The sequence below is a fragment of the Mercenaria mercenaria genome, chromosome 12 (genome assembly GCF_021730395.1).
Source record: "Mercenaria mercenaria strain notata chromosome 12, MADL_Memer_1, whole genome shotgun sequence".
Taxonomy (NCBI): domain Eukaryota; kingdom Metazoa; phylum Mollusca; class Bivalvia; order Venerida; family Veneridae; genus Mercenaria; species Mercenaria mercenaria.
The window spans coordinates 41,013,261-41,031,054 of NC_069372.1; the positions used below are offsets into that span (position 1 = coordinate 41,013,261).

General features: G+C 35.6%; 1 protein-coding gene across 1 annotated transcript; it reads left to right on the forward strand.

Moving 5' to 3' along the window:
* Window positions 1–6,368: 6,368 nt before the first annotated feature.
* Window positions 6,369–10,377, forward strand: LOC128547125 (uncharacterized). The gene is made up of 5 exons (XM_053518846.1): window positions 6,369–6,521; window positions 8,456–8,572; window positions 9,343–9,459; window positions 9,616–9,726; window positions 10,208–10,377. The coding sequence occupies exons 1-5, from the start codon at window positions 6,369–6,371 to the stop codon at window positions 10,271–10,273; spliced, it is 564 nt and encodes a 187-aa protein (XP_053374821.1). The 3' UTR covers window positions 10,274–10,377.
* The last annotated feature ends 7,417 nt before the right edge of the window (window positions 10,378–17,794 follow it).

Consider the following 17,794-nt stretch of genomic DNA (forward strand, 5'->3'; position numbering starts at 1 on the left):
ATAGGATTAGCATCTGCAAATGTAAAAACATCAGTATCTGCAGTAAAATCAGTATCTGCAAATGTAATAGTATCAGTATCTGCAAATGTAAATACATCAGTATCTGCAAATGTAATGATATCAGTATCTGCAAATGTAGTAACATCAGTTCTGCAGTAATATCAGTATCTGCAAATGTAATAACATCGGTATCTGCAGTAATATCAGTATCTGCAAATGTAATAACACCAGTATCTGCAGATGTATTGATATCAGTATCTACAAATATAATAAGATCAGTTCTGCAGTAATATCAGTATCTGAAAATGTAATAACATCAGTATCTGCAGTAATATCAGTATCTGCAAAGGAAATAACATCAGTATATGGAGTAATATCAGTATCTGCAGTAATATCAGTATCTGCAGATGTAATGATATCAGTATCTGCAAATGTAAATACATTAGTAACATCTGTATCCGCAAATGTAATAACATCAGTATTTGCAGTAATATCAGTTTCTGCAAATGTAAAAACATTAGTGTCTTCAAATGCAATAACAACAGTATCTGCAAATGCAATAACATCGGTATCTGCAAATGTAGTGACATCACTATCTGCAAATGCAATGCAATCAGTATATGCAAAGTCAGAGGCATCAGTATCTGCTAATGCAATAACATCAGTATCTGCAAATGCAGTGCAATCAGTATATGCAAATGCGGTAATATCAGTATCTGCAAATATAATAACATCAGTATTTGCATATGCAATGACATCAGTAGTGCAGTGACATTAATATCTGAAAATGCTGTGACATGAGTATCTGCAAATGCAGTAATATCAGTATCTGCAAATGTAATAACACCAGTATTTGCAAATGCAATGACATCAGTAGTGCAGTGACATTAATATCTGAAAATGCTGTGACATGAGTATCTGCAAATGCAGTAATATCAGTATCTGCAAATGTAATAACACCAGTATTTGCAAATGCAATAACATCACTACCTGCAAATGCAGTGACATATGTATCTGCAAAGGCAGTAATATCAGTATATGCAAATGTAATAATATCAGTATTTGCAAATTCAATAACAGTAGTATTTGCAAATGCAGTAACATCAGTATATGCAAATTCAGTATTATCAGTATCTGCATATGCATTAACATCAGTATCTGCAAATGCAGTAATATCAGTATCTGCAAATGTAATAACACCAGTATTTGCAAATGCAATAACAGTAGTATCTGCAAATGCAGTAACATCAGTTTCTGCAAATTCAGAAATATCAGTGTCTGCAAATGCAGTAACATCAGTATATGCAAAATGAGTGACATCAGTATTTGCAAATGCAGTGACATCAGTTTCTGCAAAAGCAGTAACATCACAGTACATGCAAATTCAGAAACATCAGTATTTTCAAATGCACTAACAGCAGTGTCTGCAAATGCAGTAAGATCAGTCTTCACAAAAGGAGTGACATCAGTATTTGCAAACGCAGTAACATCACAGTATATGCAATTCAGAATCATCAGTATCTACAAAGGCAGTAACATCAGTATCTGCAAATGCTGTGACATACGTATCTGCAAATGCAGTAACATCAATATACGCAAAAGGAGTGACATCAGTATTTGCAATTTTAGAAACATCAGTATTTGCAAATGCAATAACATCAGTATCTGCAAATGTTGTGACATCAGTATCTGCAAATGGAGTATCATCGGTATCTGCAAATGCTGTGACATCAAAATATGTGCAAATTCAGAATCATCAGTATCTGCAATTGCAGTAACATCAGTATCTGCAAATGCAGTAAATCAGTATCTGCAAATGCAGTAACAGCAGTATCTGCAAATGCAGTAACATCAGTAACTGTAAATGCCGTAACATCAGTATCTGCAAATGCTGTGACATCAGTATCTGCAAATGCTGTGACATCAGTATCTGCAAATGCAGTCACATCAGTATCTGCAAATGCAGTAACAGCAATATCTGCAAATGCAGTAACATCACTATCTGCAAATGCAGTAACGTTAGTATTTGCAAATTCAGAGACAACAGTATATGCAAATGTAGTGAAATAGTATTTGTCAAAGTGATAATATCAGAATCTGCAAATGGAGAAACATCTGTATCTGCAAATGCAGTGAAATTAGTTTTTGTCAATGTAGTAACATCAGTATCTGCCTATGCAGAAAATCAGTACATGTATCTGCAAATGCAGTGACAGTAGTATTTGTCAATGTTATAAAATCAGTATCTGCAAATGCAGAAAATTCAGTATCAGTAAATGCAGAAACATCAGTTTATGCAAATTCAGAAGCACCAGTATCTGAAAATGCAGTTAAAAAGTATTTGTCAATGCAATAACATCAGTATCCGCAAATGCAGAAACATCAGTATCTGAAATTGCATTGACATTAGAATTCAATTGCAATTACATCTGTATCTGCAAATGCAATAACATCAGTATCTGCCAATACAGTAACATCAGTATTTGCAAATGATATGATGTCAGTTTCTGCAAATGCAATAACATCAATATCTGCAAAGGAAATTGCATCAGTATCATCAATTACAGTAACATCAGTATGTGTAAATGCAATTACATCAGTATCTGCCTAAGCAATGAAATAAGTATCTGCAAATGCAATAACATCAGTATCTGCCGATACAGTAACATCAGTATTTGCAAATGTTATGTTGTCAGTATCTGCAAATGCAGATATCAGTATCTGTCATTATAGTATCATCAGTATTTGCAAATGTTATGATGTCAGTATCTGCAAATGCAAAATAACACCAATTTCTGCAAAAGAAACTACATCAGTATCATCAATTACAGTAACATTATTGTCTGCAAATGCAATAATATCAGTATCTGCCAATTTAATATCTTCAGTATCTGCAACTTCACTAATATTTGTATCAATAAATGCAGTAACATCATTATCTGCAAATGTAATAACAACAGTATCAGCCAATATTTTACATTAGTGTCTGCAAATGAAATATTATCAGTATTTGCAAATCTAATGACATCATTATCTGCAAATGTAATTACAACAGTATCTGCCAATATTTTACATTAGTATCTGCAAATGAACTATTATCTGTATATACAAGTGTAATGACATAATTTTGTACAAATATAATAACACCAGTATCTGCCAATGCAATAACATATGTATCTGCAAATACAGGAACACCAATATCTATAGATGTAATAAAATTACTATATGCAAATGTAATACCAGCATTTGAAAATGCAATGACTTTAGTATCTGCAAATGTAATAACATCAGTATCTGCAGTAATATCAGTATCTGCAAATGTAATAACATCAGTATCTGCAGTAACATCAGTATATGCAAATGCAATACAATAAGTATCTTCAAATGCAATAACATCAGTATCTACCGATGCAAAACACCAGTATCGGCATATGTATTGATATCAGTATCTGCAAATGCAATAACAACAGCACAGTATCTGCAAATGTAACAGCATCAGTATCTGCAAATGTAATAACATCAGCATCTGCAGTGGCATCAGTATCTGCAAATGCAACAACATCAGTATCTGCAGTAACATCAGTACCTGCAAATGTAATAACATCAGTATCTGCAGTGGCATCAGTATCTGCAAATGCAACAACAGTATCTGCAGTAATATCAGTATCTGCAAATGTAATAACATCGGTATCTGCAAATGTAACGACTTCAGTACTTGAAATGTAAAAACATCGGCATCTGCAGTAACATCAGTATCTGCAAATGCAATAACATCTATCTGCAAGTGCAGAAACATGAGTATCTGCAAATAGAAAAAAACACCAGTATCGACCAATGTAATACTAGTAGCATCAGTATATGCAAATGCAGTACATCAATACCTGTCGATGCAATAACATCAGTATCTTCAAAAATGTAACGACAAAGCTTCTGAAAATACAATGACATCGAGATCTACAAATACAATAATATCTGTACTTATAAATGTAATAACATTAGTATCTGTAAATACTGTAAAAGCAGTATCAGCAAAAGCAATAACATCAGTGTCTGAAAATAGAATAGCACTAGTATCAACCAATGTAATCATTGAACAACACTATCTGCAAATGTAATTATGTCAGTATCTGCAAATACAAGAACATCGATATCTGCAAATGCATTAATATCATCAGTATTTGCAAATTTATTCGCATTATTATATGCAAATACAGTAATGTCAATATCTGCAATTTTGATAACATCAGTATCTGCATATGCAGTACGGTGCCTCCGTGACCGAGTGATCAAGGTTTGCTGACTTCGAATCACTTACTCCTCATCGATGTGAGTTCGAGCCTCGACTAGGGCGCTGGATTCTTGAAATGAGGCCATTCAGCTGGCTTACGGGAGAACAGTAGTTCCGCCCAGGTGCCCACCCATTACGAAACAACAGATGGAGGAGCACCTGGGGTCTTCCTCCACCATCAAAATCTGGAAAGTTGCCATATGACCTGTAATTGTTTCGGTATGAAATTAAACCCAACGAAAACAAAACAAATAAATACAGTTTCACCAGTATTAACATCAGTATTTTTATATGCAATTTCCTAGCTTTTTGAAATATATGTTTTTCAAAATGAAAATAAAAAATTACAATTGCATGATTAGCAAATCATAAACGCACTATTTTTCAAAATGATACAAAGTTTCAATGTATTCAGTCTTTTGTAACTCAGACGTATTTTATTTATAATTCATTAATACACTTTTTTTCAAAATGATACGAAGTTTCAATGTATTCAGTCTTTTGTAACTCAGACGTATTTTATTTATAATTAATTAATACACTATTTTTCAAAATGATACGCAGTTTTAATGTATTCAGTCTTTTGTAACTCAAACGTATTTTATTTATAATTCATTAATACACTATTTTTCAAAATGATACAAAGTTTTAATGTATTCAGTCTTTTGTAACTTGGACGTATTTTATTTACAATTCCCTTATTTCAAATTACATATACACACCGAAAATATGGGCCTTCTAAAACCGGTGCATTTCAGTAACTCAAGGTCAAACGGAAGCTTTTTGCGGATATGTAAACGAAATGATTACATCGCGTATAGTATTGCTTTGGCTTGTATTATAAATGAAAACAAAGAAAATAACATTGTTATATAGGGCAAAAGGAAGTTATAACTATTCATAATACAGAGAGAATCGTGACATTGCTTTGTCCACGCTTATTGTTTAGAATACAAGATTGAAATGATAAACTCGTCATAAAAATATTAGTTTTTTTACGTTTTAAAATTTGAAGAAAGAAGAATTAAAAATTCGACAAATATTCATATGCGTTTAAGGGAATGAGAACTTAGAACACTTTTATCTTTAGATTTGTAGGTAAGTATTATCTTAGTACTTATATATTTTTAAAAGTAGGCCTATACATGTATAATGTAACAGATTCAAGCACATCCGCAGTTGCACATTTAAACTTCTTTCTTTGTTATGTTTTAGAGGGGACGGGGACGGGGACGGGTAGGGGGTTGTGGGTGAAAGGGGGAATTAATATCACATTGCTATGACTTTTTAGCTTTTAATATGGAGGAAGAACCCAATATGCCCCATCTGATAGGCAGAGACCTGGATGTCGTAATCCAGGTGGATCTTCAAAGATGATGGCTACTACATCTCAAGCGATTTTTCGAAAACACATCGATAAGGCGTAAGTCATTCGCAGTGGCCCACGATTTGTGTCCGGTATTGATATAGGACCTTCTCGCATACTGCTACGTCATGGATGGTACACAAATGTAGTGCATTACACATATAAGGAAGATAGGGAAATGCATTTACCTCCTTATTAATTGATTTTATGAGCGTTTATGAAATATCAAAATTGCGCTTAAGAAAACAAACATGAGAAGTACATGTAAGTCGTTCATTGAACTTGAATTTACTTTTCAGCCACAGTTTTCACGCTTCAGTTATGCATTTATCCATTCAAGAAGCAACTATTTCAGTTAGGATGTAGACAATAAAACCTGCAGGAGCATAAAACAAAAGCATTTCATATCTCTGATCAATGTAGTTTTAAGCGATTATAACAGAAATCTATGAATTGATAGAGCTGTCAATAGACAACAGACCTCGCCTGGGAGATGAAAAAGTTGACATTATAAGTTTATGGTTTTTGTGTTCCACACTTCCTCTTCTTGTAGATATAACACTCATTGTCGTATTAGAGTATCTGCAGAATATTTAAGGTATACCAACTAATAACATACAAAAACGATATGTTTGTTCTTCTGTACCTAAATGTGGGAATAACTGTGATTAAATTAAATAGAATTATCTCACTTTATTTCGTTTAAATCCCATAATGATTCATGTTCTTGTATTTTTCAGGTGTACATGTGTTGACACAAGAAAACTAGACTGTAAGTTTGACATGGATATGGATAATATTTCCGGGAAAAAGAGTTCACATAAACACACACTAGCCATGGGTAATGAAAGCATTGAGAACGACGAGGTATATGTAAAACAATGTTGTATGTCTACGTGCTAGTAAACCATGATAAAGTGTCTTAAGTTCTAGTATTATAAAGTTTATGCAGAAACTGCTAACTTAAGGAGGTAGGATACCTTGTTACAAGGGTAAATTCAAATTAGTTGAACCGCAGCATGTTTTTGTATTTCGTGTAATATGAAGTTTTAACTGCTACAATCTCAATTTTGTTTGTCTCTGTCCCTTCAAGTTCAATTTTTATCCAGGTTTGAAGAACATGACCCTCCAAAGGTATTTCATATTGAAAGAAGAAGGAAAATACGGATATTAAACACTTTTCAGTGTATTTTAGTTTCATTGATATCCGTAGAAGTCTGCATAATTGATAATTTTACTGGTATGCACGTTATCTTTCTAATATAAGCTTAACATGTATATGTCGCGGGGCTCGTGTTTCCATGGTAACGCATTTTCTCTCATTTTTAAACAACTATGTATAAAAATAGGGGTTTTCGACGGCTTCAGTGCCATTCTGTTAATGACCAACATGATATATTTGGGTAATATTATTAGCACAATACCAAGCACTTTATATGGTACCCTATTTTTCTTAAATTTTAAAGTAACCATGGCAACAGAGATGTTTAAAATAGCTTATATCTTGCTGTTTATCGTAATTTCTTTAAAAAAAATATTGAATAAGATTATCTTTCTGGTTGATGTAGCTTTAAAACATATTATTTCTAACGTAGGTTACATTTTCGTGCTATTTGCATTTATTCAAACAAATTTCATAGCTTAGAATACGTACAGCAGTACCCCTCGTCTGCCATTTTTCATGGAAAAATCGTTCAGCGTGCTGCTATTATTCTCATGGATATTGTTGAAATGAAAATAAAAGCCGAAGCTGTGTTTCTGAAATAGACCAGTGTCAACGCTTTTGAATTTTACATTTAGATACATAGGTCACGGGCTTCGTTTCCATGGTAACATCAATTCAATTTAAGAAACCACAATTTTCTACTGAAATTTGAACAATTTTAGATCTTAGTTTTAGTATGTAAGTAACAAATTATCAATGTAACCTGAAAAATAGGTATTACAAATCAAACTGCTACACTTTTTATTTGAAAATGGCCGTAACAAGTAACCTTTTACCCAACTATATTCCAAATAACATTGGTTGCCATCATCCATTTTCTTACATTCCGCATAACATTTCAATATAACTACATAAAAGAAGCAAAATATTGATTATTATTCAGAGCAAAATACTCATAAAAATATTTCAGCAAATAATGGTTATTTGAAAAATACTAATAAAGAAAATGTACAGAATTACGTATTTTCAAGATAAAAGCTATTAATTTTGCGCGGTAACTGACACGTAACGTCATGACGTCAATGACGTCATTTTAAGGCAACAATGTTTTGAAGTGTTTCTGCGGCAATTTATTCATTATTTCTGCATTATTAAACCATAAAGCATCAGATCGAAGACAAGTTCATGATTTGTTTTCAGAAGAATGAATATACAAACACATTTAGTTTGTCGTAAACGTTGTCGTAAATCGTCACGTTAGCTTCCGGTTGGACATGCGCGCATACAAATATGAAGGTAACCTACCTCCTTAATTGTAACTTTTACTAAACATTTATTAACTGGACACTTTAGTGTAATTTCATATAAATATTCTGTCAACGGTAATAAAAATAATGAGAAACCAACTGCATGAGTCTTAAAGATACAGACCAAATACTCTCGGTCCGTATATTTGTAACAGTGCGGCCTGCAGTTCAAAAAGTGTAATTTGGTTTTGTAAGTTTTACTATTATACTAATAAAACAACAATGTAGTTTAATTTATAAGTTTTGTATGCGAAATCTGCAACATTCTATCACCTGCTTTTACAATTGCCTGATATTACACCTCATGATTTTGGATTTATTAATTTAAGCCTAAATTCGGAACTGACTGGGAATATTTCGAAGAAAAGTTTGACGTAAGAGACACAATTGAAAGATTTGAAAGATGTTCCAGCATGTTCACCGAAGGAGAAACAGCGGGCCACTCGGTAGGTATATCATATTAAAGGATTCAAACGACTTTTAATATGCAAACATCTACTGCATGATGAAAGTATAAATTGACATAATTGCAAAGAATGTCAAGATTATACATGACTGTATATCGTAGCCTACATTTGTAAATAAAAATCTATTAGAAATTTCTTTGGAAGCTTAGATCGCACTCGGTTTGAACGCGTCTCTTAGTGAGAGATATCTCTCTCCATCTAGCACCGGTTTTAGCAGAACTCTGATAGATATCTTGAATAGAATTCGTGATCTCAAAGAAACAGAAATAAACACAGGCCCCATGTTCACAAAACATTTTCAGTCTCGGCTGAGTTTGATAATGAAAATTTATTTGTCATTTATATCTAAGTAGCATGTTTAAAACTAAACTTTAAGTTAACAACTCTTTTCAAGTGGCTATTCAGTACTGATAGTCAGTCTCAGTTGGAATTTTAACCTTGAAGTTTTAATAAGATTAATATTAAAATTTCCAACTCAAACTCGGCTGAGTCCGAAAAATGTCTTGTCAGCACGGCGCCTGGTCCATGTACGGGAAACATTTTGAACGCTATGTTGTACCGGCTGGACTATGAAATATGGCTTTTTGTCGTATTTGAAAATTACTTGTAAGCAGTTAAACAGAACTATAAATATCTCGATACCATGGGTTTTAATTTTGAAATGACTCTGCACATTCACGTTTTCTTAAAACATTTAACCATTTCAATTAATTTTGTTTAAACGCTTTTACGAATATTTCTCTTTCAAGCCGAAATTTGGAGCGGACTGGGAACAGTTCAGTGGCGATATAAAGAAAACAGACGCTCGGCAGACAGAAAATACAGACGATAAAGAAATAAATGAGACAGACACTGTGTTTGATTCAGTATGCCTTTTGTTCTTTTCCAATCACTGATTCATATGTATAAATTCATATTGACTTTTTTTTAATATAATGGTATTTTCCATTCATAAAATAACTCTAGCTTGCCATTTCCAAACCTATGCCCTAATCCGTCCCTTTTATGATTTCATATTTAAGCAAAAGTTTGCAATAAACGAATGGGAGAGACTTGAGAAAGTGTTTGCGAAAACAGGAACACAAAAAGAAAAGCATTCAACAAATGACCAAACCAAAGCTGAAGAAGAATCGGTAGGACATTTTCATTGTCATATCAAAAATAGTAATCTTTTATAATATAATGCTATTGATCAAATGATGTCATACTAACTTAGTTTTTATCCGAGGGCAGACGTATGGGCATTGGGTCAATACGACAGCCAGATGACATATGATAAGGCCAACATGAAACCACCTATGATAATTTCATTTTTCCTTTCCTCATTGACCCCCTTAATTCAACCAGGCAAATTGTTGAATTCCGCATTCCGCAAATGGGTCCGATTTCTTGTAGTGGTTCTGATTTTTCATTAGATCATTTGAGTTTGCTATTGGCTCAGTTTTTTTTTCATATGATATGCGCATTTTATCTAATACTGAATACCTGCATACTAATGACGCGTATGATGTTCAGCTGACATAAATAATGTGTACAGACACTGTACCTCTTAACTATAGTGGTGTGTAAAATTCTGAACAGTATGACCAATGAGAAAAACAATGCTCCTTTCAGATTTCAAACAGGACAAACTCATTTGAAGATTTTTCTACCCTCAGGTATTTATTTGTTGTTGTTTAATATCACATTTACTGGTTATATAAACAATTGAATTGTTTTCAATACTTTTTTGTATAAATGCAGTCTAGTTATGTCAAATACTTTCAAGTTATTTTTAATAGTATACTAACTAGTAACACAAACAGTAGATGTGTCCAATGCTTTCTGACTCCGTTTATTTTGATATGAGCCGCGCCATGAGAAAACCAACATAGTGGCTTTGCGACCAGCATAGATCCAGACCAGCCTGCGCATTCGCGCAGTCTGGTCAGGATCCATGCTGATCGCTTTCAAAGCCTTATGCAATTAGAGAAACTGTTAGCGAAACAGCATGGATTCTGACCAGACTGCGCGGATGCTGGTCGCAAAGCCACAATGTTGGTTTTCTCATGGCGCGGCTCATATGTCTTTTGAGATCTTGAGATGAGTACTTCATACGTTGGTGCCTTTCAATGGCTTATGGTGGTTCTTGTATGTCAGTTAACTGAACTGTGGTCAATGAAACCCCAATAATATTGAACTGATTTGTTTGGTGTTATGAAGTCTCAAATTCTTTATTGTTAGCCAGTGTACTTTTTGTCAATCACATGTCCTGAACAAATTTCAAAGATAGCATTTTACTTTCAATACAAGCATATATTTGAAAGTTTTTAATGTTTTTGTTGTACATGTATGTACAAAAGTATGTACAATATTTGGTATCAATATTTTCATATACTGGTACTCCTATTTAACTTTTAGCCTGCTGGTGGCAAGTTATTTTGCCTTTGCGACCAGTGCAGACTAAGACCAGCCTGCACGTCCATGCAGGCTGATCATGGTCTGCACTGTTCGCTATTCAGTCTGTAAATTTTAAGTGAACACCCCTTCGAATAAAAATTGGTACTGTCTAAATTGAATAATGGACCAGTCCATTTTAGAAATTTAGCAGGCTAAGGGTTAGATATGATATTTCTTTGTAGATTACGAGCAGTGTCCTTGCAAGGCATTTACCCTATAAACTCAACGAAGGAGAAGTACGTCTGCGAAACAGTGCCGTAGCCACACTGAGGCAAACCGAGGCAGTTGCCTCGGTTAAAATTTGAGGAGCCAAAAATAAAAAAGGAGTAAAAAGCAGGCCTATCACACTCATGAAAATTCAGTTATAAAAGTTCAAAAAAGTATATTAACACCATTAGAATATATCAGAATATCATTTGCCTCATGACATCATTGAGGCAAGGTGAGACAGAAATCCTAGCAGTCCTATTGATAGCCTGGCCAGGCCCAGATCCAGGGCCGGACCGAGTAGGCCCTTGCCCCTCCCCCAAATTGGCTGAGAAATGCACCAGAGACCACCATTTCATACCTGTAATTCAAACTTTTCCAGGGTTAGTGCCCCCAGACCCACTAGAATGAGGGGTTCCCTCTACAGTACCTCAAAATTTAGACCAAAAAATGCACCATACTAAGGCCACCATTTCATATCTGTATTTCAAAATTTTCCAGGAAGAAAGCCCACTGACCCCACTAAAATATGGGGGAAACCCCCTCCAACAACTTAAAATTTACACCAAAACATGCACCAGAGGCCACCATTTCATACCTATATTTCAAAAATTTCCAGGGGGAGAGCCCAATGACTCCTAAAATGAGGGTTTTCCCCTGCAGTACCTCAAAATTTAGACCAAAATATGCATCATAGGCCACCATTTCATACTTGTATTTAAAAAATTTTCAGAGGGAGAAAAATGCAGGGGTCCCCTCTCCCACACCTTAAACTTTAGACCAAACAAAGCACCAGAGGTCACCATTTCATACCTGTATTAATCCCCTGGCCCCCCTAAATTGAGGTGGTTCTTCCTAAAATACCTGAACATTAAGACCGAAAATGCCCCATGGGCCATCATTTCGTATCTGTAGTTCAAAAAAAAAATAGAGCCCCTTCAGTACCTCAAAATTAAAAACAAAAACCAAAAAAAAAAAAGTCATGTCATGCCTGTATTTCAAAACGTTTTAGGGGGAGACCCCTGACCTCAACCCCCCCCCCCCCCCCCCCCCCCCCCCCCCCCATCACGGACAGAGCCCACCTCCCGTACCTACGCCCTCTCGGGTTGTAAACTATTGAACTACTAGTAACCTGATAAATAGCATGTTGCTGTATGTCTTTACTGATGGTTTTCTTGTTATCAATATATATATTTTTTTCTTAAAATATGAAAGTGTGAAAGTGACTGAGAAATAGGGCTAAAAGGACGATTTTTACTGTGATATTACACAGTCTGAGAGTGCTCCAGAACGCACCAGAGATGCCCTGGGGAAAAAATTTAGGCGGGGCTTGGAATGGCTGGCATGCACCCGGACGCCCCTAGTTTGCCTCGGTTAAAATTTGTGTCTGGCTACGGCACTGCGAAATAAGTGACATCTGTCAAATGCCAGACGAAGTTCTCGTTATGACCGATACGAGAAATAAATGTTTGAGGAAACTTGGGATAAACTATGTCCTGACTGCATGTCTCAGTCTACCTGACTGTCCATTTGGTGTCTGTAAAGTTGACAAAACAAAAGTAGCCATCACTCTTGTCACATTAAAGAAAGTTCATTTTGTCTCAATAAAGAAGAAAATGGCCCTGAGGAAGTCTTTCAGTGTAAGGGATTGTTGTCAAGGAATCGCGTATAGCGAGGGATTATTCTATATTTGTTGTGGTGGGTCGTCTTCGTTGGACACGGATGGAATCGAAAGTCCAGGTCATCTTGAGGTATACAGTCAAAGCGGGACTTATTTGGCAACATATAGTAACGGAATTTCTTCCCCAAGGTACTTGTGTATCAACAATGACATCACTAGAATTTTCGTTACGGACCACTACAACGGCATAGTTGTTCTTGACATGGACGGTCGTCTTGTTTCTCAAATCAGTCACAATGAGTGTACGTATCCTAGCGGCATCTGCAGCTTGAATAAGGAACTTCTTTGTATCGCCTATCATGGAAGAAACGAAATATTGTCGTTCGACGAAACTGGGCACTTCAAGCAGGTATTGCTTCAGAGAAAGGAGGGATTAATGGCTCCAAAGGCCGTCTGCTACGATATCGATAGATCCAGGCTTATAGTATCGACGATGTGGGGCGACGACACAATTAAAGTGTTTCATCTACACTTGACAAAGAATAAGTATGAAATTAGCGCGGAAACTTTTTAACTGTCTTATTAATTGTCTTCCGCAGATATACGTTGTATCGATACAGAGGCTTACACTATTTTGTCCAACCAATTTGTTTTAAGTTTATGTATACGCAGGTTCTATTTACTTTCAAGTGTACAAATTGACTTGATAGTGTTGGTTCTGTCGACAAAAGCACATATGTCCCGGGTCTATTCAATTTTGTTCATTTATTACATGTTTCAATCTCCCATACCATGAATATAGCCATAATGTGTATTTTGTATAATAACCTTCGACAGATATTTTACACCTTTAGATAATATAATTATCATTTTAAAAAACACACAACTGTTGTTGGACCTTTTTATTACAAGCTTAAAATGATTACCATTATATTCATAACATTTTAAAGACAAGTTATAACATTTAATGATGAATACGATGGTGACGGTAATTGCTGTTCACTCAATGTTTTACAGTCACTACGAGGATTGTTCAAATATGAATGCATCTAAGCACATAGAAATGTATCTTTGATATATTTCAATGAAAATTTTATTTGGTCCCCTCGAAGTATTCACCTCCAACAGATATGCAAAGTTTCAGTCTTCTAATCCTATCCTTGAAGGCATTTTCATAGTCTTTTCTAGGTATACTATGAAGACACTGGAATATTGCAGAACCGAGGTGTTTGCGCTGCACAAATTTTCGACCAGAAAGGTACTTTTTGAGCCTTGGGAACAAAAAGAAGTCACACGGGGCAAGGTCAGACGAATAAGGAGGGTGAGAGAGCACAACAACCTTTTTCTGCTTCAGAAAGTCTTGTACAATAGACGCCTTGTGCGATGACGCATTGTCATGTAACAATCTGACATTGGTCAAACCAGTTGCGGGTCTTCGATTTTTGAATTATTTCTTCAGTTTTCGAATAACTTTAGTCTTGTAAAACTTCGCATTTACGGATTTGCCTTTAGGTACAGCAACCTGAATGGCAGGACCCTGAGTTGTGAAGAATAAGGAATACATTACCTTCTTGACACTCATGGTCCGCTTTGCAATGCATGTTCTTTTGCCAGACTTTGTTGCCCATATTTTGTTCTGAATCTTTCGTTTGGGCTCAAAAAAGTGAACCCATGTCTCGTCACCAGTGACGACATTTGCGAAAGACCGTGCATTGTAATTTGGAAACTGTTTAAGCAACAATTTTGTACATTGCACGCGTGCCTTTTTCTGCTCATCTGTCAACAGATGGGGAATCCATCTAGCACAGATCTTTCTCATTTTCAAATTACGTTTCAGAATTGTATGAGCTGCTCCTAATGAGATGCCAACCATACTAGCTATTTGCCTAGCGGTGTATCTGGCATCAGTAGCAACTATTTCTTTCACTCTAGCAACCATCTTGGCAGACGTTGCTGTTTTCGGCCGACGGCCATGTGGTACATCTTCTGTTGAAACTAACCTACATTTGAATTTCTTAAACCAACGAATAACTGTCGAAAAAGACATTCTATTATGCCCATAAACAGAACATATGTCATCAAAAATGTCTTTACACCCTATGCCAAGAACACAACGATTCTTAATATAGGACCGTATTTCAACGGCGTACGCTGACCTTCTTCCAACCATTTTTGTATTAGTATACACGAGTAGGCAATGTTTAGCGAGCGATAGACACAGCTAACGTGAACGGATTTTAATAGGTGTGGTATCAATGTAAAGCTAACATGTTTATCTACCCAATAATCTTAATTTCCTCGTGATTTTCGCATTATTGAGCGAGATAATGTTCTAGATGCATTCATATTTGAACAATCCTCGTAGCTAAACAATACAATGAAATACTAATAATATCTGTCATGTGTTTACGAATCGGATAGAAATATCCGTCCCGAGGGCACCTGCGCATTGGGCGGTAATGAGGCTTGCCGAATTACCGCCCATGCGCAGGTGGCCGAGGGACGGATATTTCCATCCGATTCGTAAACACATGACTGATATTTTTTCTTGCATATCGTATACATGTTAGCATTTTATTCTGGCAGACTTTTTTATTGCATACCGTATTTTACAAAAGGTAGAAATGATGTTTTGCGTTACGCACAATAACAAAGTTCCACTTTAGTTTTGTCGTTTGTAGCGTAACGTTATGTTTTTATGGTAAACTAATGTATTTTGAATGGAGAAATATACTATAAGGAACGGAGATAAACTATCAAGGTACCTGCTTTTTTCGTATTTTACATAAACAGTATCTTATTAGTGCATGAACCAGTAGCTGTCATTAACAGCACAAGAGTCATCTGGCATGGGGGGTGCCAGATGGGTTTTGCCGGCATGGGTAAAATCACCGGAAACGCCAGTCCGGTGTGCAAGAAAATTTCATTTAGCTTTAAACAATGTTACAATGTTTCTAGCTACAAATAGTCGAAGAGAACACAAAGAGAACATGGGATTTTTATATTAACGTTAAACAAAGAACACAATATGCTTCATTTTTAATAATCTCTGTGAATGTTTCTGTTACATGTATAATATTACATTGTACAACAATTCATATTCATGTTATGTTTTATTAAAGTACTGGTATCCTTTCAGAAATATTCTATACATGCGTATCAGAAAATTTTAACAAAACAAGGTATGGTTGGGATTAACGTCACAGCGACACAATTCTAGGTCATATTGCGACTTTCCAGCTTTCGTTGGTGGAGGAAGACCACAGAAGTCAATCCGTGCATCATTTCATAACGGGTGGGCACCTGGACCGAACCACCGACCTTACATAAACCAGCTTGATGGCTTCCTCACATAAAGAATTCAATGTCCCTGGCGGGGCTCGAAACCACATTGGTGAGGGGCAAGTGATTCTAAGTCTGCGAACCTTAACCACTTGGTTACGGGAGCCCTCTAACAAACAAGATATAAATAAGGTGATCGTTGCATTTTGATTTTGTACGATTCTGTATAACAACCCCAGTGTTGTACAAACATTGACACTGGGATCCCCGTTGTAGAACAGTGTATTTGTTTAAAACGTTTATTTGTAACATTTCATTTCGACTCCTGTATTTTTCGGGGCCTCAAAATCATCACATAAATATTGCAACAGTTGTTGCAAAGTTGAATAAATCGTTTAGTATGCATGAAACGCATTATATTTAACAACACCAACGATAATTTATTGCAATCATCATTAACATGGTTTTGGCAATGAACAGAACAAAATGAACATAGCATGCACAAATATATGTTAATACATATGTTACTATATATAGTAACAAAAATGAATGCGTTTTCAGCAGGTTATTGCTTTCATGCACTGATTATCACTTATCGGACCGGGCCGAAAACTCATAATCATAATCCGCCCGTTGAACACGTGCGCGTGAAACCAATAGCTACATAAAACGTCATCATAGACGTCATAATGGTCTGTCACTGGTCTACACGTTAAACCGTTGTTTACCGCAGAATTACAATTCTTGGCTTAAAATTAGTAATAAAACATGACATGCACATATTTAGGCTACTTTGGACCCAGAGTTCCGTGTTTCAACAGTGTTCGAGTATGCGTTGGAAAACAGCATTATTCGCACCAATTTCTACGAAGTTGCGGGTTTCTTCTCAGTGAAAATGCATGACTGCTTTTCATAAACATAGTCCGAGATATCTAGCTAGCAGATCTAGATTCTAATAAAATCGCAGTTTTTTTGCTTTGTTTTTTCATGAACTGGCTCAAAGTAGATCTGGATCTATGTGTTCTTCCACATTTTTAGAATGGCGATTTTATGTTTGATAGATCTACATTAGATCTACGAATATACTTTTAGCTCCTGACCGACAAGAAATTCTGTAGATCTAATTTGTTTTAATGTGCAAGAATAAGTTACTGTAGTACTCTCACTTAGGACCCCAAATTGCTTCCGGCTACGCACAAACACAAATTTTGAGACAAGAGTAGGCCTACCCCAAACTATTTAGCCATATAAATCTAGGACAGGAGTTGTAATTCCACCTTCCTGGAGTAGTACAACAAAACATATGTATTAAAGACATTAATACACGCAAGAGCCTGGCCGGGAGGTGATAATCGGCCCGAAACTCATAATAGCCCTCGGGCTAAAGCCCTCGGGCCATTATTCATTTTTCGGGCCGATTATCACCTCCCGGCCCGGCTCTGTTGTGTATTAACCTCTAAATATATCAATCTGTTGACAAAACAACATATTATCAATATGCACTGTGCGTTTCTTAAATGCATATTTTAAATATTTACAAAGGCGTACAATTGTTCTTGAATTTTCACTTTTCATTAAGTTAATAAATATTTGAATAGTTGGCCAAGATTGACAAAATCTTGGTAGATATTTACATCTAATTTCTCTGTAAT